This window comes from Doryrhamphus excisus, linkage group LG9 (genome assembly GCF_037039965.1).
Source record: "Doryrhamphus excisus strain RoL-2023G ecotype Guam linkage group LG9, RoL_Dexc_Guam_v1.1, whole genome shotgun sequence".
Taxonomy (NCBI): domain Eukaryota; kingdom Metazoa; phylum Chordata; class Actinopteri; order Syngnathiformes; family Syngnathidae; genus Doryrhamphus; species Doryrhamphus excisus.
In genome coordinates this window covers 16,567,963-16,589,732 of record NC_136365.1, presented here as the reverse complement: position 1 = coordinate 16,589,732, position 21,770 = coordinate 16,567,963, and the positions used below count along the sequence as shown (strand labels likewise).

General features: G+C 40.0%; 2 protein-coding genes across 2 annotated transcripts in view; one reads left to right on the top strand and one right to left on the bottom strand.

The window, feature by feature from the left end:
* The window catches only part of ncf4 (neutrophil cytosolic factor 4), a 22,432-nt gene extending 7,315 nt beyond the window's left edge, over positions 1 to 15,117 (bottom strand). Inside the window, exons 1-6 of the mRNA XM_058087178.2 lie at positions 14,815 to 15,117; positions 14,441 to 14,525; positions 14,208 to 14,367; positions 10,333 to 10,403; positions 9,751 to 9,878; positions 7,115 to 7,163 (exon numbers count right to left, since the gene is read on the bottom strand). Of these exons, the coding sequence (XP_057943161.2) occupies positions 7,115 to 7,163; positions 9,751 to 9,878; positions 10,333 to 10,403; positions 14,208 to 14,367; positions 14,441 to 14,525; positions 14,815 to 14,846 (525 nt within the window). The 5' untranslated portion in view covers positions 14,847 to 15,117. The remainder of the gene's footprint in view (positions 1 to 7,114; positions 7,164 to 9,750; positions 9,879 to 10,332; positions 10,404 to 14,207; positions 14,368 to 14,440; positions 14,526 to 14,814) is intronic.
* LOC131138351 (parvalbumin-7) overlaps positions 1 to 21,770 on the top strand; it is a 23,703-nt gene extending 1,933 nt beyond the window's left edge. The window contains exons 2-5 of the mRNA XM_058087196.2: positions 19,169 to 19,237; positions 19,351 to 19,480; positions 20,178 to 20,287; positions 21,292 to 21,770. Of these exons, the coding sequence (XP_057943179.1) occupies positions 19,169 to 19,237; positions 19,351 to 19,480; positions 20,178 to 20,287; positions 21,292 to 21,317 (335 nt within the window). The 3' untranslated portion in view covers positions 21,318 to 21,770. The remainder of the gene's footprint in view (positions 1 to 19,168; positions 19,238 to 19,350; positions 19,481 to 20,177; positions 20,288 to 21,291) is intronic.

Genomic DNA, 21,770 nt, shown 5'->3' with positions numbered 1-21,770 from the left:
AAGTGTTGAGAAGGAGACTGAGCGCAGGCAACACTTAAGTGATTAATCCTTCTTCTCAGGGTTGTTTTGCTTTGTTCTGTTGTGTGTGAATCTGTGAGTGATGATACACTTGCTAAAATGTGTGTTTATATTTGTAATAAAAAAAAAAGATTGCAAAATATACACATAATACGTACGTAATCGATTTGGAGGCTATGCTGTGGATAGGGTCCAAGCTATTTGAAATTAATTTATTATTAGTATAATTATAATTAGTTTATTTAATAGTACTCCTTCTTCAAGCTTATTCCCCTTAAATAATAAATAATGTTCATTCATTCATTCATTTTCTACCGCTTATCCTCACGAGGGTCGCGGGGGTGCTGGAGCCTATCCCAGCTGTCTTCAGGCGAGAGGCGGGGGTACACCCTGGACTGGTGGCCAGCCAATCACAGGGCACATATAGACAAACAACCATTCACACTCACATTCATACCTGTGGACAATTTGGAGTCGCCAATTAACCTAGCATGTTTTTGGAATGTGGGAGGAAACCGGAGTACCCGGAGAAAACCCACGCATGCACGGGGAGAACAACAAAGAGAACAACGGAACGTCCAAATTTTTTGACTTCATATTTCTAAACAATAACTACCATATAAATATAAAAAGAAGTATAAGTATAAAGAGAATTCATTTACTGTACAATAAAGCTAAAATAAAACAAGGACACGCAAACTCCACACAGAAATGGAATTGAACTCGGGTCTCCTAGCTGTGAGGCCTGCGTGCTAACCACTCAATAAATACTTACAAATAAATGATTAAAATGGAAGGCAAGTTGAATAGCCGAAAAACAGCAAAATACATGAACTCCTTAACAAAACACTTAAAAAATGGTGAATGATATTACATTGTTTGATAAACAAATGGATGGTCTGGAAGAGATAGAAACAAAATGATCACATTAAATAGCAAATGATGTGGAAAAATGATGATTCCAGATTCAGAGTTCACACTCGTAAACAATTGCGACTGGGTGTCCACATACACACGAGTGTAATGTGATAAGAGCTAGATAACACAGGAGGAGAACAAGATGACTTTCTGCCATGCATCAAGGGAATTGGATGCGGATGTCAGTAACATCAATTCATGCATTCATCCTGCAATGTCAGGAAGGAAAACCACCACAGTTATCATCATCATAAAGACAAACAGACGAAGAAAGTTGGAGAAGCAAGCTGAAAGGAACATGTCTACTTGAATGAGCATCTGACAAAAGGCAATACTGACATCATCATGAAAGACTTAAGGAACCTGGGGGAAATCTACATAAAGTTAAATGAAGGACGGAATCAAGCCAAAAGTACTTATTGTCAAAGACATCAAGGAACTGGACCAACATTTTGTCGACTACAAGAAAAAGAAAAGAAACAAATCAGACTTGATGCAGCTTGAAGTTACCAACAATCCACATTAACTCTTTAATAATAACATGGATGATGCCAAATTCCACAATATTAACTCCATCACTACCAAAGACGTATTTATACATTTTTTTTCAACCTTACCGCTCACTCCCAAAGACGTATTTTTGCATCTTGTACGTTTTTTTTGCGCTATGAGTACAATGAGGTGATGATGCAACTCTACTCTCTTTGATACAGGAAAAAAAACACCACAAGGTGGCAGCAGTTAATTTTATAAGAACTCGACCTGCATCTCTCCCATTGAAATACACGCTGTGTTGCAACCGGGAAGTAAAAATCCGAAGGAGGTTGCGCATCAAAAAGGAAATGCTAACGTGTGCACACACAGTTCAGTTACAAATGTGAAAATTTCAACTACTTCATGGTGTTTAAAAAGTGGTTATTTCTATGTAAAAATAAATATGCTGTGGCATCATTAGCCACGTTTACATGGACCCAAATATTCCAATTCCATTCGGGTTATTTGCTCAAACAGAAAGAATGTAACCTTTGTATACACCTCATTCCGAAAGAAAAGTGCCAATCCGAATGAATCGGATTCGGATTCACAGGGGTGGAATATTCCTTTCCCCAATCCGATTGAGGTATCTTGTACCCGCTCAATCGGAAAGTTGTCAGACTGCGTTCTTCTTTGTGGTGTTTTTCTTCTTCTGTTGTTTATTGGCGGTTGGCAAGCAGCTTTCGTGTGCATTAGCGCCATCTGTGGAACAGAATCTAAACCCTTCTATACGCCATTCACAAGTCCAGTTGTATTAAAAAAGAAAATAATTCTTAATTATAAAATATTAGCAAGATTGAACTTTATCTTTTCCTGTTCCCGGGTGCGTTCTTTCAGCGAATGCTGAGATATGACGTAACACGCAGCTCGAGACGTTCTTCGATTTAAAAAAATGAAGGCAAACAATCAGCACTGGACTGCTGCGGAAAGTTTGTTTTTGATTCAAACTAAATTTCAAGACTGGACGAAGGAAAAACTGGCAATACGGAGTTATTCCAACAAGTGAAAGAAAAACTGGAGGAAGTCGGTATCACGTGATGTTGGTGTTTACGCTTTACTGCGCATGCCCCATTGACTATTCTGGTTGATTATAGCGGCGCATGTAGACACGCGATTGGAATATTCCTTTCCATGTATACCATTGCTTTCGGAACGGTCATTTGGAAAGATTCCATTCGGAAAGAGAAAAACTCCTCATGTAAACGTGGCTATTGATCCTCTATATGACAGGACCTATACTATCAGGACCTAAAAGTATAAGCAAGTTATGGATGTGCATAAGAAATCATCCAGACTGCAACAAGATGACTTTAGACATAATTGACAACAAAGGAGTTTATATACAGTTGTGTGCAGCTCGTTTGCATACGTAAAGCCTCTAAATGACCCCTGGGTTTAGACCTGCAGGAGCAATTATCCTGTGCAATTAGATGACCCGGCCTTAACGAGCTCCTAACAGCCTCCTTCAATAAGGAGGAGGAGGAGCGCCCTTGGTGAAAAGCGGCATACTGTACTATCACACCGTGGCTCTCAAACTGGAGCTTTGTCTACAGCTGGATTGTTGGGCCCCAACTACCTTCAGGCCAGCTCAAAACGGTGAGCCAGGTTTCCATGGTTACGGCACCAAGTGAAAAGAATTCTCACAGTTTTGACGTTGTTAAAAGGATGTGCAGGGAGGGAGAAGCAGTAGCTTTTTTTTTTTTTTAAACCGAGGCGGAAATGTACTGAAAATAAGTACATGTATAATACAACAGGAGGAGGTAATGAGACCTCTGGAATTCTAAACACTTTGGTGGGTTCCACGTTCTTAGTGACACACAGTGAGAAGGATCAGACCAGAACTACACTAAGATCATCCTGCCCCCAGAACACATGAAGTTCTAGGGACATTTTGCTCAATTATGATCATCACCCCTAATCCTTGGGGCCATGAGGGATACCCGGCCCATGCCAGGTGACCAGAAGTCCATGGGTCCATCATCTCTACCCCCAGGCTGCCTCAAATTTGCCCTGTGGAGCCACATGAAGTACCTGGACTCTTCAATTGTTAGGTTCCCAGACCACACCAAGCCTTATGGGTCAAGCCACCTAAGAGTTCTGGTATCATCACAGACCACATCAAGGGTCGGTTTGCCCTGCCCACCACCTGAAGAACCTGGAGCTCAACGCTCTAAAAACAGTGGAGATGGTTGTGGACAACATCACCCTCTGTGACTCTACGGTCGACATTGTGGACTCCTTCCGCTTCCTGGATACCATCATCTCTCAGGACCTCAAGTGGGAACCGAACATCAGCTCCCTCATCAAGAAGGCACAGCAGAGGATGTACTTCCTCTGAAGAAATTCAGCCTGCCAAAGACAATGATGGTGCACTTCTACAAATCCATCATTGAGTCCATCCTCACCTCCTCCATCAGTGAAGGTGATTGGCTGCAATCTCCCATCTCTCCAGGATCTGTACGCCTCCAGGACCCTGAGGCGTGCAGAAAAGATTGTGGCCGATCCTTCTCACCCCGGACCCAGACCCTTCGAGACGCTCCCCTCTGGCAGGAGGCTGCGGTTCATCAGGACCAAAAAGTCTCGCCACAAGAACAGTTTTTTCCTGTCTGCTGTCAGCCTTATCAACAAGGCCCGGAACCCAACCTGACACTCTTCACACGCCACCTCTGCCTCATCCTGCCACTTTGACACTGCGTTACATTAACGCTCAGTTTGGACTTTTTTGAAATAACAATCAGACTGTGCTTTCGGAATAACAAACAAAAAACAGACTGTGTATATATATTTATACTGTTTATTCTGTATATTTTGTATTTTCATTTTTAATAAATGTGTCTGCACCTACTGCACCAGAACAAATTCCTAGTATGTGTTTGATCATACCTGGCAATAAACTATTTTCTGATTCTGAATCTGATTCTGGCGGCACGGCGATCGAGTGGTTAGCGCGCAGACCTCACAGCGAGGAGACCAGGGTTCAATTCCACACTCGGCCATCTCTGTGTGGAGTTTGCATGTTCTCCCCGTGCATGCGTGGGTTTTCTCCGGGTACTCCGGTTTCCTCCCACATTCCAAAAACATGCTAGGTTAATTGGCGACTCCAAATTGTCCATAGGTATGAATGTGAGTGTGAATGGTTGTTTGTCTATATGTGCCCTGTGATTGGCTGGCCACTAGTCCAGGGTGTACCCGAAGACAGCTGGGATAGGCTTCAGCACCCCCGCGACCCTCGTGAGAAAAAGCGGTAGAAAATGAATGAATGAATCTGATTCTGATTCAGATCGTCCTGCCCCCAGAACACATAAAGTTCTAGGGACATTTCGCTCAGTGATGATCATCACCCCTAATCCTTGGGGCCATTAGGGATGCCCAACCCATACCAGGTGACCAGAAGTCTACCCTGAGGTAGAGATGAGGAGCCACATGAAGTAGCTGGACTATTCAGTTGTTAGGTTCCCAGACCACCTGAGAGTTCTGGTATCATCACAGACCACATCAAGGGTCAGTTTGCCCTGCCCACCATGTCGAGCCTTCAGAAGTCCTAGGCCCACATCAGCTCTCTGGGTTCATCACGCATGGTCTACCGCAAGACCCTCTTTAGTGTCTGGTTTCTTTAGTCCTAGCTGGCCTCCCTCAGGTCAGATTGCAGAACTTGTTATAATTCTCTTCTGAGACCAACTTTTCCCACAATGCATTTCCCCATAATGAAGTACTACATAGTGAAACAAAGTAGTGCTTGGCTCATCCTTGCACCATCTTGAGGTGACAAGTACCTTTTCCCTGCTCTCTTCAGGGCATCCATTGGTTATTCAACGTCTGTTTTCTATAATTGAGAGAACACGACGCAGGACGAGCGCTAACACAGAGAAACCCGCTGAGGAGCACTCAGTTCTCGGAGCTAAAATAAAAATGTTGAGTAGGCTGGCAGCATCGTGGGTAGATTACACTGCTGTGTGGGAGGGAGCGAGGCTGAGCTTAGTTTGCCCATGAAAGTAGAACTAGAGTGTGCAGACGCTTGGGTGTTTGAGTGCATTCATCTCTGTGCCGCAACGGTTTCAGAGAAGTTAAGTGCTTCTCCTACGAGGGAATAAGGCAGGTGTAGATCAAAAGCTGCGGTGACACTTCACCTGCAGACACAAAGTCAGTCTGTGCACACACTTATGTGCACAACTGGGCATCGCTCACAGTGTCAATGAAGTCATTTTTTCTCAATAATAGCAGCCTAAAAGGGTAAAAAAAGTACTTTATATTTGGAATTTGGCTGTAAGAAAACAATGTAGGGAAAAATTGAAGGGTCATGACTGTTTTGGACATCAGCATGTTTATTACACTGTACCTCCAGTACCATCGTAAAGGACTAAATATTTAGTTTTTTAGATTTATTACATTTTTAAAATTTTCTAAAATAAAATTTTTTGTGTGTTATAGTTGTGTATTTTCTGTATAATTTTGGGGAAAAGTCTTAATTTAATACATTTTGGAATAAGGCTGTAAGATAAATTATCTGTAAGATAATCAACAGACAGGTGGCACGGCGGTCTAGTGGTTAGCGTGCAGACCTCATAGCTAGGAGACCAGGGCCACCCTCGGCCATCTCTGTGTGGAGTTTGCATGTTCTCCCCGTGCATGCGTGGGTTTTCTCCGGGTACTCCGGTTTCCTCCCACATTCCAAAAACATGCTAGGTTAATTAGCGACTCCAAATTGTCCATAGGTATGAATGTGAGTGTGAATGGTTGTTTGTCTATATGTGCCCTGGGATTGTCTGGCCACCAGTCCAGGGTGTACCCCGCCTCTCGCCCGAATACAGCTGTGATAGGCTCCAACACCCCCCGCGACCCTCGTGAGGAAAAAAATGAATGAATGAATAATCACCAGACATGAACCTCACTAACCAAAAGTCAGCATTATTGTTTTGAAGTCAATTTTGTATTATACAAAGATAATAAACAAAGCTTAACTTACTCAACAATTTACTCCATTCAATAATGGTTATCAGTACATGGCTTGGTCTAACGGCATAACAAAAACTGCTCCAAAAAATCCTGTGCAATAACTGTGCAATAAACCGTCCAATAACATATTGCTTGATCCGCATGTACACAGCTGTAAATAGGGTGTATAACTTATTTGCTTTGCTGCTATAAACCTGGATTTTCCCCCTGTAGGACTAATTGCAACTATTGCAATGTATCTCATTATATTATGCAGGTTTCCTTTTCTAATTTTTCAAGTACAATTAGCTAAATCTTGTCAATAAAAGAGACCTAAAGCCTTAAATAGTCCACATTAAACACTTCAAGCCAAAGAAGTACAACAAATTAGTCCATTTCATAGTGTTTTGCTATGATTTCCATGAATTTGTGTAGGCCAAAGAGGAGGCAACACTTAATATTAAACTAATGTTAGACATATTTGACAAAATCATGAGTATTAATGAGTGTTTAATTGTGTTACTGTCTGTGTGTGTGCATGTTGGCCACATGGTTGGTCACGTGACATGCAACGGTAGGGTGAACCTGACAGTCGTGAGTTGTAGTCACGCCATGCAGTGTCATGCATATGTATTTTGCGTGGTTACTCTCCAAAAATGTAACCATAACAACAATAGAAAAAAAAAACATCAGGGAAGTCAAGCACACATACCTCTGCGCGGGGGGAGGAGAAAAGGTCCGTTTTTGGTTTGACTGTCTTCCTAAAATGCAACAAAAACATGACAATGAGTTACGACTACTAGTACTATTCAGCAAAAAAGACACTGCAGTGCAAAAGAAACATCTTTTCTAAAAAAAATGGATTATTGGTAAATTAAGTTTTGACGCAATGGAATGCAAAATAGAGTGCACTACTTGGCTGCTGTTGATTCAGTCTCAAATAGCTTCTAATCCTGTACATCAGGGGTGGGCAAACTACGGCCCATGGGCCACATTTGGCCCGCCACTTACCATCTGGCAACATGACTTGGTAATGGTAATGGTTTTATTTCATTTGAACATGCATCAGATTACAATTGAATGCATCACATAATTAGTTCATAGTTCCACATGTCCAAAAGGAGTAGGAAGAAGCAAAGCTTAATAAATCCTACCCCTCCATCTGGTACTTTTACAATCAGTAACTGTTACATTTGTTCACTTCCTGCTTTCCTAATATAGTTTACTTTTACAATCAGTAACTGTTTAATTTGTTCACTTCCTGCTTTCCATAATACACTTTAAGGTTTTTTTGTTTTTTTTTAATAGATATGACTATACAATGACATAATGGGTACCATAGTAACTGTCAATATAGTGATATATAAAGCACATATTTTATTATTATTAATATTATTATATTTTACTTATTATTTTAGCTGTTTAAAAATTAACTATATCAGCAAGTTTAAGTATTTGTGATTTTAGAAATAAGGAGTTAGTATGTTGCAAGTCGGATGTCTTAGTTAGTAAAAAAAAACAAAAAAAAAACTATCAAATTAAATCACATAGTATGATGCGGTCTGATGTTTAGTACTCCTGAAAAAAGGAACATGAGAACATACAGCTGATCGTAGAACAATCGATAAAATTAGACAAATAATTCAAAATTATGAGCATAAAATAGTGTGTGTGTGTGTGTTAAATATATGTTCTGGCCCCCTGGTCAATTTTGTTAACTCAATGTGGCCCACGAGTCTAAATATTTGCCCACCCCTGCTGTACACGATAATAGTAATACATGACTTCAACGGCCCAAAAAGAATGCGGTGTAGCCTTAATAAAAAAGAGGAACAGTGAGAATTTCTTGTGATATTATCGCTAACACTAACAACAACACTAGAAAAGTCCATATGAATAAAGACGTGTGTGAGAAGGGGAAGTCATTTTTTGCATCATTTCCTCTTGCCCTTCCCCGCTTACCACATGTTGTCCTGGTGAAACACAAAATGAGCTTGAAGGATCATCACAAAAAGGGAACTAACAATCTCAACGTCTCTGCAACTTATAATAACAGTTTTGAGATGACATCAGTTCAAGCAACAACCAAAATACACATACAAACGTTTTCTTGCTGCCCTCAGTCTCCTCTCGGATAAAATTAGCCTTCATTGTTGTTGTATTTTTTTGTTATAACCGATTTTGTCATTGTAGCATTTGAGGTTACATGGCTAGAAACAACTAAATATAACAAACACTTTCCTGCCACCCTCAGTCTCCTTTTGGATAAAGTTGGCCTTTATTGTTGAGCTTCTTGTTCCGGCTGATTTTGTTATTGTAACATTTGTGGATACATGACTATAACAGCAAGAAATAAACACGTTATCGTTTTCTTGCTGGCCTCAGTCTCCTCTTGGATAAAATCTGGCTATACAGCTGCGTTTCTCATTACAACTTAATTTGTTATTGTCACATAAGAGGCGACATGGCTATAAACAACAACCAAAATACTACACATACAAATGTTTTCTTGCTGCCCTCAGTCTCCTCTCAGATAAAATTAGCCTTCATTGTTGTTGTATTTTTTTGTTATAACCGATTTTGTCATTGTAGCATTTGAGGTTACATGGCTAGAAACAACAAAATATAACAAACACTTTCCTGCCACCCTCAGTCTCCTTTTGGATAAAGTTGGCCTTTATTGTTGAGCTTCTTGTTCCGGCTGATTTCGTTATTGTAACATTTGTGTATACATGACTATAAACAGCAAAAAATAAACACTCAACGTCTCTGCAACTTATAATAACAGTTTTGAGATGACATCAGTTCAAGAACTACGGTACCTTTTAAAGACTATAACTATTGTATAGGGGTACCCAAGAGCTGGAGCCTATGCCAGCTGACTTCAGAGTGATACATTACATAAACCCTTAAATAACGTAAATAAAAATAAATAATCAACACAAATCAGACAGTCTGACCATGAAGCGATAGTGAAACAGCATTCAAATCCTATATCCATTTATTTGTATGATCCGTAAATAGTGTAGTTGTTCACATAGCTTGCAACCAACCAAGTCAGGGGTGTCCAAAGTGTGGCCTGGGGGCCATTTGCGTCCCACGGCTTGTTTATTATTGGCCCAACCAAGTTAAAATCTAATAAACACCACAAAAATATCTAAACTATTTAATATTGTTGTTACCTTTAATTATTATGGGATGTTTTTTTACGCTTACAATAAGTGATGGAGGGATTGATTCTGTGGTGTTTTAGGCTCTGGTTTGCAGACACGCTGATCTCACTTTGAAAACCCCTGATTGACAGCAGCTGTGCCTACTTAACATACGTGGAAACAAGGCGGGCCTTACACTTTGCGGGTGGGTGGGCGTAGACGCCTGAGAGCTCGAGGCTGCTGTTGGCTATCCATCTCCGTCTGGTAGAAGAACATTCTGAGGTCTTCGTCCAGCAGCAACCACGTCGGCAGACCCAGTAGCCTCTGCAGAAGAGAGTAGGGAACAGTAGGACGATGATAGACCCATGGGAAATGGAGGAAAACGAGATGGTCAGGAGGGACGAACGAGGTGGAAAGAGATGGCGAAGGCGAGTTAGAAGCACGTAGGTTGCGGTAAAAGCGAGGCAAGCGAGTGGGAGCAGGGCTGGGAGATGGTGGTGTGCTTTTTGGCTACGGCACAACACCTTTTTCTGCTTGCAACATGTCAAAAGTCCCACAACTACAATATACTGTCAGTCAGACAACGATGTGGGCAACAGGCGCAGAAGCAGCGAAGAGAAGAGAAGAGGCGACGCCTACGTGAGCAGCAGCTTCATCTGCAAACTGCTGCTCAAATAAACGTCCAAGTCAGGGCTCCATCCACCTACAGCATCACTCAGCCCACTTAGTCTCCATGTTAAAGCGAGCGCATGATGAAGACTTTGCTTTAGATGATTACCTTCATGTACGTGTTGAGCTCTGGGATTCTGCTCTCCGCAATCTCCCGCTTGTTGCCGATAAACACTTTACCTGGAGACATAAGAAACGCACTTCAGCTCACATTCAGTGGAAACCGACGGCCATGAAAACACAATTAATACCTCTCTGAGTGTCACTCACAGTTTCAATAGCTCGTATAGAGCATGTTCTACAGATGTACCGTAACGGTTGCCCCTTTTTACTGCACACGACTCCAAAGCAGGTACAACAGCTATTATAGCTGGTTCCAAGCATCCTGCCTCCATACCACATGCCTGATGTAAAACTCTGCTGCTGGTCACTCATTGGTCGAGTAGATCCGTTACTGTAATATTTGAGGACACAGTGCAAGTCCAGTAATGCCCCTCCTGCTGCCCTAAGTCTCCTCTTGGATAAAATCTGGCTATACTGTTGTGTTCTCATTACAACTTAATTTGTCACCTAAGAGGATACGTGGCTATAAACAACAACCAAAATACACATACAAATGTTTTCTTGCTGCCCTCAGTCTCCACTTGGATAAAATTAGCCTCCATTGTTGTTGTATTTTTCGTTATAACTGATTTTGTCATTGTAGCATTTGAGGTGACATGGCTAGAAACAACTAAATATAACAAACATGCCAACACTTTCTTGCTACCCTCAGTCTCTTTTTGGATAAAGTTGGCCTTTATTAAGTTTCTTGTTCCGAATGATTTCGTTATTGTAACATTTGTGGATACATGACTATAAACAGGAAAAAATAAACACGTTATCGTTTTCTTGCTGGCCTCAGTCTCCTCTTGGATAAAATCTGGCTATACAGCTGCGTTTCTTATTACAACTTAATTTGTCATAGTCACATCAGAGGATTTACAAATTTCCCCACTGAGGGACGAATAAAGGCATATCTTAATGATACATGGTTATAAACAACAACCAAAATACACATAAATGTTTTCTTTCTGCCCTCAGTCTCCTCTCGGATAAAATTAGCCTTCATTGTTGTTGCATTAAGTGTTATAACCGATTTTGTCATTGTAGCATTTGAGGATACATGGCTAGAAACAACAAAATATAACAAACACTTTCCTGCCACCCTCAGTCTCCTTTTGGATAAAGTTGACCTTTATTGTTAAGTTTCTTGTTCCGACTGATTTTGTTATTGTAACATTTGTGGATGCATGGCTATGAACAGCAAAAAATAAACACGTTATGTTTTCTTGCTGGCCTCAGTCTCCTCTTGGATAAAATCTGGCTATACAGCTGCGTTTCTCATTACAACTTCATTTGTTATTGTCACATAAGAGGCGACATGGCTATAAACAACAACCAAAATACACATACAAATGTTTTCTTGCTGCCCTCAGTCTCCTCTCGGATAAAATTAGCCTTCATAGTTGTTGTATTTTTTGTTATAACCGATTTTGTCAGTGTAGTATTTGAGGATACATGGCTAGAAACAACAAAATATAACAAACACTTTCCTGCCACCCTCAGTCTCCTTTTGGATAAAGTTGGCCTTTATTGTTGAGCTTCTTGTTCCAGCTGATTTTGTTATTGTAACATTTGTGGATACATGACTATAAACAGCAAAAAATAAACATGTTATCGTTTTCTTGCTGGCCTCAGTCTCCTCTTGGATACAATCTGGCTATATTGTTGTGTTTCTCATTACAACTTAATTTGTCATAGTCACATAAGAGGATACATGTCTATAAACAACAACCAAAATACACATACAAACGTTTTCTTGCTGCCCTCAGTCTCCTCTCGGATAAAATTAGCCTTCATTGTTGTTGTATTTTTTGTTATAACCGATTTTGTCAACAAACAACAAAATATAACAAACATGCCAACACTTCCCTGCCACCCTTAGTCTCCTTTTGGATAAAGTTGGCCTTTATTGTTAAGTTTCTTGTTCTGACTGATTTCGTTATTGTAACATTTGTGGATATGTGACTATAAACAGCAAAAAATAAACACGTTATCGTTTTCTTGCTGCCCTCAGTCTCCTCTTGGATAAAAATTATTGTTGCGTCTCTTGTTATGACAGATTTTGTTTGTTGTAACATTGTAGTATTTGTGGAGAGAGGGCTACAAATGATAAATAAAATTTGCTTGGTTGGACGAATGGAGGGACGATGCTTTCTGACATAATTGATAGAAAGATGTCTTTGGAAAGCTTTTATCCCAAAATGGGGGCAGTGCACATCATAACCAAAGTGCCGGGAAAGATACAAAAGTTATAGCCAAGATTTACTGCAAAAAATGTTTTATAGGTTCCTGACATCCAAGTGAGTTGTGGAGTGTGAGTGCCTGGTATTTTGCAGGACTACATTTACTGGATGTTGTCAACCCTGTAGGACTCGTACGTAAGTCCAGAAAGGATGAGGCGGTGCTGTCTAAATCAGTCCACAATTCATCCAAGACCATCTAATGCTGTTGTGAATTCAAATTTAGCACAGCCTTAATGACCCTCGGTTCTACTCTCACTTATTATTCCTCCTGCTCTCGTTCACTTCAAACCAATAACTAACTCAGACCTCACTCATTTGAATTGAATCAAACGGTCTCTTTGCTTTCCACATTACTGTATGTTTGTGTAATATCTCGAGAAAAATATGATGATGTAATATGATATGATGTGAACCAAGCAAATGTCCTCAGAAGACCATATGTCTTCTTTTTTTCCCCCCCTACAGTCTCCCATTTCTGTCTCCCATCACTAACCCTCTCCATCTTGATGAGCTCTGGCGCTGCTATTAAACCCATCAGCTCCAATATTATCCAGCACAGTCCTCCGTGGCAGATGCTAAATCAAAAGTTTGTATGAAACTTTTTCTTTTTGGCTCAGCAAGAGGAAATACTGATGAAATGCTAATGTAGTCAATTTCAGTGAACAAGAACATGGTGGTCAGGTAGAATGTACTCAAAACAGACGATGCATACAATTTGTAAAATACAACATAACATGGATGTCAAATGCACTAATAATAACTACCTTAGCATGGAAACAACTGAATCATTACGAGCTAATGCTAGTAACAAGATAGGCCACATTTTGGCGAAGGAGGTTAACTTGGTATTATTGTACAGTAGTTGAAATTGAAAACTAAAAGGTAACTACATTATGAAGGTCAAATACATCGTCTTCCTCTGCAGTTAGCTTGCTAATACGATGAAAACAACACATAATTTCCACCAATTACCTAGTTAAATTACCTGTTAAATGTCAATTAAATCAAACATTTAAATTACATTTGTTTCAATTTAAATTAGTATTCATTTTAATCCAATGTTATTACATGTAATTTAAATACATAGGTAAATTGCATACAACTATAATAAAAAATAGTAATTTATGATTATTATTTACATTTTTAAATTAAATTTGCATTTGTATGTAATTTAATTAAATGTAATTAATTAGATGTAATCCAATTTAATTGAATGCAAATGTAATGAAATAAAATGTACATTCATTTTTTATTTTATTAATTTCAATTTGACCAATATTTTTATTTACTTTTTTATTAAATGTACATATAGATTGGATTTAATTAAATCAAATTAGATTAAATTGAATACAAATTCAAATATATATATATATATATAAATAAGACACTATAAATATGTGATGTAATTAATATTTTAGTTATATTTGTATTAAATAAAATTAATTACATTTCAAAAACTTTGACAATAAAAACACAACAGAATGACTCAAAATAAGTGATTATTATCAAGTATGTATTTAGCTAACTGTCAGTTATTGCAGAACCTAAAAGAATGTAGCAATGCTGGTGAAATACGACAAGTGGTGTTTCTGTTACGTCAATAGCTCGTCTCCAGTTGCCCACAATGATCGCTTACCTGGAAGCGAAGGCAGCACGCAGGTGTTGGGTGAAGGTCTGTCCGGGTCCTCCGGAGAGTATCTGGACTCCAGGATCTGATGGAGACTTAAGAACTCTCGGTAGCGCCGGTAGATTAGATACTTGCTCCATCCTTTGGTCTTCACCTCAATGACAAACCTCTGTTAACAGAAGACATTGGAATTTACTGCAAAATGTTAGTATAGAAACTTACTACTTAAAAGAATAACTTACAAAATAGTCAATGAAGCCCCTTTTCTCCTCGATATCTGCAATAGTGGCGCTGATGGGGACGTTATCAGGCAGCTGGTCAAAGTCACTGCATGGGGAATAGTTTCGTTAGAACGTCATGTGACCCCACTGAACATATTCTTAATCACAAAACTAGTTTTTAAAATCTAAAAGCTACTAAAATTACACATAATGTAATTATAGAAATATGGTAAAATATTTTATATTTGGATGGAAGCAGTGTGTTATGTATGACAAACAACACAACAAAACACAGTTTTGTGACAAGTCAGAGCAAAGCCAGAGACCGTAAACCCCAATTGCATCCTTCTGTGTCGTTTTGGTGGAACTTTAAGAGTATATTTGAACAAACTCACCTCTTGGAACGTAGTTGCTGTGGTAGAGTCATGGCTGAAGATGGTATCAGATGGTTGAAGGACAACAAAATAGCAACCAAGCAAGGGTACCAGAGAGAGACTAACTATGCAGAAGAAAGAAGCAACAGGAAGTGGAAGTTCCGTAAAAAAGGATGTTCCACATGTGTGATCAGGGCCTCGGGGAAGTCCCGCATGCATGTGTCTGGCCATGTGGGTGGAGCGAAAACCAGGATGTAATAAATAATAAATATTAGTATGAATAATTATAACTAATATTAACCAGTCTGATGAAGATTTGCATACTTTTTGTAGAAATACCCTATTTCAATATGCATCATAATTAGGAAAGTACACTAGGTTATAGTTGTATTTATTGTAAACAACTTTGTAGCAAACTTAGAGAACTGCTAATGGCCAACAGATGGTCGGACATTCTCCTTCAAAGTTGTTTGATAGACAGCAGTAATCATGGCTCCATTTATCACAGCAAGTTTTCCACGTCCTGAAGCAGTAAATGAGCCCCAGACCATCACACTACCACCACCATATTTTACTGTTGGTGTTATGTTGTTTTTCTGCGCCATTACTTTAATGATGTACTATAGATGCAATGGGACACACACCTTCCAAAAATTTAAACTTTTATCTTGTCAGGCCACAGAATATTTTCCCAAATATCTTAAGGATCATTAAGATCTGTTTAGATCCTGTTTTGCCCAGTGTCTTCCTTATGGTGGATTCATGAACACTGACCATAACTGCGGCAAGTGAAGCCTGCAGTTCTTTCGATGTTGTTGTGGTGTCTTTTGTGACTTCTTCAAAGAGTCGTCGCTGTGCTCTTGGGGTGATTTTTTATCATGAAGCAGCCAAACAGCCTAGACCATCACACTACCACCACCATATTTTACTGAAGTTCTTTTTCTGAAATGAGCCGTTATTTTTACAGCGGAAGTAATGGAACACAAACCTTCCAAAAATGTGTCTCCAATGCACTTTTGACATTATGTGCTTTTAATGTGTTTTTGTGTGTTATTTTGACTTCTAATATGGAGAGCTGATATGGTGCCAAAATGTACTCCACTGGCCAGCTTCTGCATTTTCCCCAGGCATGTACACCAAAGCATAAAAATAAATGTCATAAATAACCTTTGCCATGTATGTACAGTGAGTTATCCACATGTGAGAATCGCTTCATTGTTGTAGCTTACAGTCAAGTTATTGACGTCCAGTCAGCCAGTCAATGCACAAACGAGATGCAAAGCCAAGGACAAACATGACATAAAAAAGAAAAAGATTCTTTGTGTTGTGCGACAGCACAAGAAAAACATATTGAGACGAGTCGATTTCTTGAAGCTTGCAAACGCCTCGTGCTGTGAATGGTAGTAACAAGTCAGCAAGAGTCTATTCATTCATCGTCAAGGACAAGAGAGATTTCTATGGCCTGCCGAGCTTGTTTGTGCAAGTGAAATAATTGATAAAATTGAGTGTGTGATGCAGTGCGGCAAACTACAATAATAAAAAAAATTGTTCAGTGACTGCCTCACCTTAAATAAACACCTGGAAAGTAGTTTCGAATAAAATAATACAACTTTTTCAAATGGAAAAATAACACTGGATGAATCTAGTTGAAAGAAAAAAAATGTGTCAGATTTGCAGTGCCATTACATAATAAGAGGCCGGCTGCGTAACAGGCCAAACAGCCAACATAACTTGGTGGATTTGTTTTTAAAAATTCACCATTCGCCCACACACACCCTCACATGCAAAGCCTTATCGTGCATGCACGCTAAATATACCAGCCTGTGCATATTTGGCAAGCTGGTGGGGGCCTTCCTTCTCCCACTCAAGTTGCTAATGAGTCTGCATTCTCAGAAATCAAAGTATAGTTTTTTTTTCCTACGACATTTGGTAACATTAACAGTTGGTAGAGTTAAGATTTTTTTTTAATCACTTAATTACATGATGAATATTTTTATTCTATAATTCATGTTTTAGGGCGTGTGGTTAGCACGCAGACCTCACAGCTCGGACACCAGGGTTCAATTCCACCCTCGGCCATCTCTGTGTGGAGTTTGCATGTTCTCCCCTTGCATGCGTGTTTTCTCCGGGTACTCCGGTTTCCTCCCACATTCCAAAAACATGCTAGGTTAATTGGCGACTCCAAATTGTCCATAGGTATGAATGTGAGTGTGAATGGTTGTTTGTCTATATGTGCCCTGTGATTGGCTGGCCACCAGTCCAGGGTGCAAAACGCCTCTCGCCCAAAGACAGCTGGGATAGGCTCCAGCACCCCCGCGACCCTCGTGAGGAAAAGCGGTAGAAAATGAATGAATTAATATTCATATTTTAATGACCATATATAGAAGTAATGCAAATATGTTAATTTATTCATTATAATGAACACTTAATAATACATTTATTAATTATTATGTTCATATATATTATATAAGAACATTCATAAAATATCCAGATCTGACTTATGTAATGTAATATTATAACCAAGTTTAGTGTTAACCCTCCTGATTCGCTACCAAAGACCTATTTATACATTTGCACGAGAGGCAAAAAAAGGTGATGATGCAAGTGCACAATAGAAGAAATCACAATTAGGGCGGTTTTAAGCTGCAAAAACGTCAAAAGGCGGCTGTAATGCATTTTACAACAGGTCAGCGTGCATCGTTCCCATGTAATAAAGCGCTCCACACTGAGCAGGAAGTCGAAATCAAGGAGGTTTGTAGCGTGCAAAAGGTTATGCATTGAGAGGAAATTCTAACACCTGCACGTGCTTGTGCACACATTTTAGTTCCAAATTTGTACATACATTTTCATGAAAAAAAGACATTTTTGGGCTGCACGGCGGTCGAGTGGTTAGCGCGCAGACCTCACAGTTAGGAGACCCGAGTTCAATTACACCCTCAGCCATCTCTGTGTGGAGTTTGCATGCGTGGGTTTTCTCCGGGTACTCCGGTTTCCTCCCACATTCCAAAAACATGCTAGGTTAATTGGCGACTCCAAATTGTCCATAGGTATGAATGTGAGTGTGAATGGTTGTTTGTCTATATGTGCCCTTTGATTGGCTGGCCACCAGTCCAGGGTGCAAAACGCCTCTCGCCCAAAGACAGCTGGGATAGGCTCCAGCACCCCCGCGACCCTCGTGAAGAAAAGCGGTAGAAAATGAATGAATGAATATTCATGTTTTAATGACCATATATAGAAGTAATGCAAATATGTTAATTTATTCATTAAAATGAACACTTAATAATACATGTATTAATTATTATGTTCATATATAATATTATATAAGAACATTCATAAAATATCCAGATCTGACTTATGTAATGCAATATTACAACCAAGGTTAGTGTTAACCCTCCTGATTCGCTACCAAAGACCTATTTATACATTTGCACGAGAGGCAAAAAAAGGTGATGACGCAAGTGCACAATAGAAGATATCACAATTAGGGTAGTTTTAAGCTGCAAAAACGTCAAAAGGCGGCTGTAATGCATTTTACAACAGGTCAGCGTGCATCGTTCCCATGTAATAAAGCGCTCCACACTGAGCAGGAAGTCGAAATCAAGGAGGTTTGTAGCGTGCAAAAGGTTACGCATTGAGAGGAAATTCTAACACCTGCACGTGCTTGCGCACACATTTTAGTTCCAAATTTGTACATACATTTTCATGAAAAAAAGACATTTTTGGGCTGCACGGCGGTCGAGTGGTTAGCGCGCAGACCTCACAGTTAGGAGACCCGAGTTCAATTACACCCTCAGCCATCTCTGTGTGGAGTTTGCATGCGTGGGTTTTCTCCGGGTACTCCGGTTTCCTCCCACATTCCAAAAACATGCTAGGTTAATTGGCGACTCCAAATTGTCCATAGGTATGAATGTGAGTGTGAATGGTTGTTTGTCTATATGTGCCCTGTGATTGGCTGGCGTCCAGTCCAGGGTGTACCCCGACTCTCACCCGAAGATAGGCTTCAGCACCCCCCGCGACCCTCGTGAGGATAAGCGGTAGAAAATGAATGAATGAAATAAAAAGGCAAGAAATTCCACTAAGGGTTTGCAGCGCTATTAAAACAAAATAAGACATAAAATATAAGACATATTTTGAGTACATAAGTGTTCATTCATAGTTTGGAGAATCTACAATATAAATAGGCATGAACATAAAGAAAACACATTGATTTAGGTGTGTCCAAACTTTTGGCCTATAGAGTACGTAACGTATAAGTAGCAATGTTTAGTGGACATTGGTGATGCAGTTTTATGCATAATCTCCGTTTAATAACCATCAAAAAAATAACCTCACACTTTTGTGTACCTTTTGTGTTCCTCTGTGTCCTGACATTCAGCTGACAGGATGGTGATGACGGACCTGTTGAAAGCAGAGGAGATCAAGAAAGCTCTTGATGCCTTCGCAGGTTGGATTTCTGTGCTACCTTGGCTTGATTGGGAAAGAGCAGACAGAAAGTGACTGGAAAAGTCGGACACTTAGTGACTAAACACTGAACTTCTTTATCCTTTTGTTTTGCAGCAGTGACATTCGACCCTAAAAAGTTCTTTGACTTGGTGGGAATGACGGCTATGTCAGCCGAGAGCGTCAAGCAGGTCTTCCGGGTCCTGGATGTGGACGGAAGTGGATTCATAGAAGAAGAAGAACTCAAGTAAGGATAAAACCTGATATACAGTAGTGTGAAAAAGTGTTTGCCCCATTCCTGATTTCTTATTTTCTTTGGCATGTTTGACAAAATGAATTGTTTCATCAAAACTATTCTAATATTAGTCAATGACAATAAAAAATCCTGCAGGAGTATGTCCGGCCATCTGTTTATGACCTAAAGTTGACACCAACTTGGGTTCTGCAGCAGAACAATGATCCAAAACACACCAGCAAGTCCACCTCTGAATGCCTGAAGAAAAACCAAATGAAGACTTGGGGGTGCCCTTGTCAAAGTCCTGACCTGAATCCTATTGAGATGCTGTAGCATGACCTTAAAGAGGCTCTTCATGCTGGAAAAGCCTCCAATGTGGCTGAATGACAACAATTCTGCAAAGATGAGTGGACCAAAATTCCTCTACAGCGCTGTAAGATACTCATTGCAAGTTATTGGAAACACTTGATTGCAGTTGTTATAACCAGTTATGAGGTTTAGTGGGCAATCACTTTTTCACACAGGTCCATGGAGGTTTGGATTTCCATTTAAAAGTTGTTCAGTTGTGTTGTGATTGACTAATATTTACATTTGTTTGATCTGAAACATTTACATACATGTGAAATCAGGAAGAGGGCATGCACTTTTTTTCGCACCACTCTCACCAATCCTTGTCCACAGAGACGTTACTTAGCTTGTGCCTCTGCAGGTTTGTCTTAAAGGGATTCTCTGAGGATGGCAGAGACTTGACAGACGATGAGACAAGAGCGTTTCTCAAAGCAGCCGACAAAGATGGCGATGGCAAGATCGGGATTGATGGTGAGTTTGCTTGATTTGATCCAAAATGACTTCCTCCAAAAGTGGCAAAGTTTAAAACCTACAATTGGACACAGTACCGGTCAACGGTTTTAAGGCACTTTCTCATTCAATAGCATGGAAAATTGTCTCCAAATACAGTAAAGTCTCGTTATATCGATATCGGTTATAACGAATTACTACTTATTACGATACTATTTTCATTTCCCGGCAAATTTCTAGTCTTTTATGATATAATTAGTTCCGTTAGTACGATACCCGGTTATTATGATAATCCGGTTACTACGATGCCCTTTTCATCTCCCGCCAGCCAATTTGGTCTGCTTATATCGATACAAAAGCAGCTTAAATCAATCTTTGCTTAAGGATTTCAATACCAAAAAAGAACACGGCGAACGGCTGCTTCCAGTCAACTTTATTTTTCACACTTCCACCACCAGAGTGCAGCACACACAGCGGAAAACACCCGTCCCTCGCGCCTACCCCTCCGGGTGGCAACACCTTCCCTATCGATAGTTCCGGGGTGAATTATGTCCCGGTAACCGGTAATCACTACAGCATAAGTTTATTTTTATTTACTGTAGTACAAAATTTATTGTAGTACAAAAGTATGCTAGATACGCAATCCATGAACTCAAGGAGAAAATTACATGCCATATCAAAGATCCGCCCACTTTTAATGCAGTTCGGCGCAGGATCGGATATATGGATAGTCCGGTTATATCGGTATTTTTTCCGACTCCCGAGAATATTGATATAACGAGACTTTACTGTATTTGAGTGGTACTGTCCATTGTACCAGATGCTGTGCATGTAAAAGGGCACACAGTATTCTGTTTCACTAGGTTATGTGTAAAAGATGGGCAAATAAATGCAAAAGAAGTACTCTACTACTTCTACTACTACTACTGTAACTGTGTGATATGTGTCCTGTGCTATTATTGTGGCCTTTTGCACATTACTGTATGTGCACCCTATTTTGTTTCATTCACTTTCTCTCTCAACAGAGTTTGAAGCGATGGTGCATGAATAGGAGACAGCAGGGCATCCTTCACCTCCTCCCCATCCTCCCTGCATCCATAGTTTGTAACAGTCACCATCAAACTCCTCTCATCTCCCCGGGGGGGAAGCCTACGCATGGAGTACGACCGGCCGACCCGCCTCGCTCCCTCCCTCCCTCCCTCCCTGCCTGCTCACCCGCTACAACAGGCAGCGTCCCACAGGAGCAACGTTACCAGATTTGAATATAATGTTAAGTGCAGTATGAAATCTGTATGCTGTATCAGGGTCCACAATCCTCCTTGATGAGCGCATAAAGATAGCTTGGTGCTAGTGATGTTGTATCCCAGCTCGTGCTTTCTTTGGGTTCTTTTGTCATGTTTATTTCATGTTTTGTTCAGTCTTCCTATCCTCATCCACCACCCACACAACAAAGAAGTGAGAAAAGACAGTAAGAAATTGTAATAAAAAGTATGGAGTAATGTTT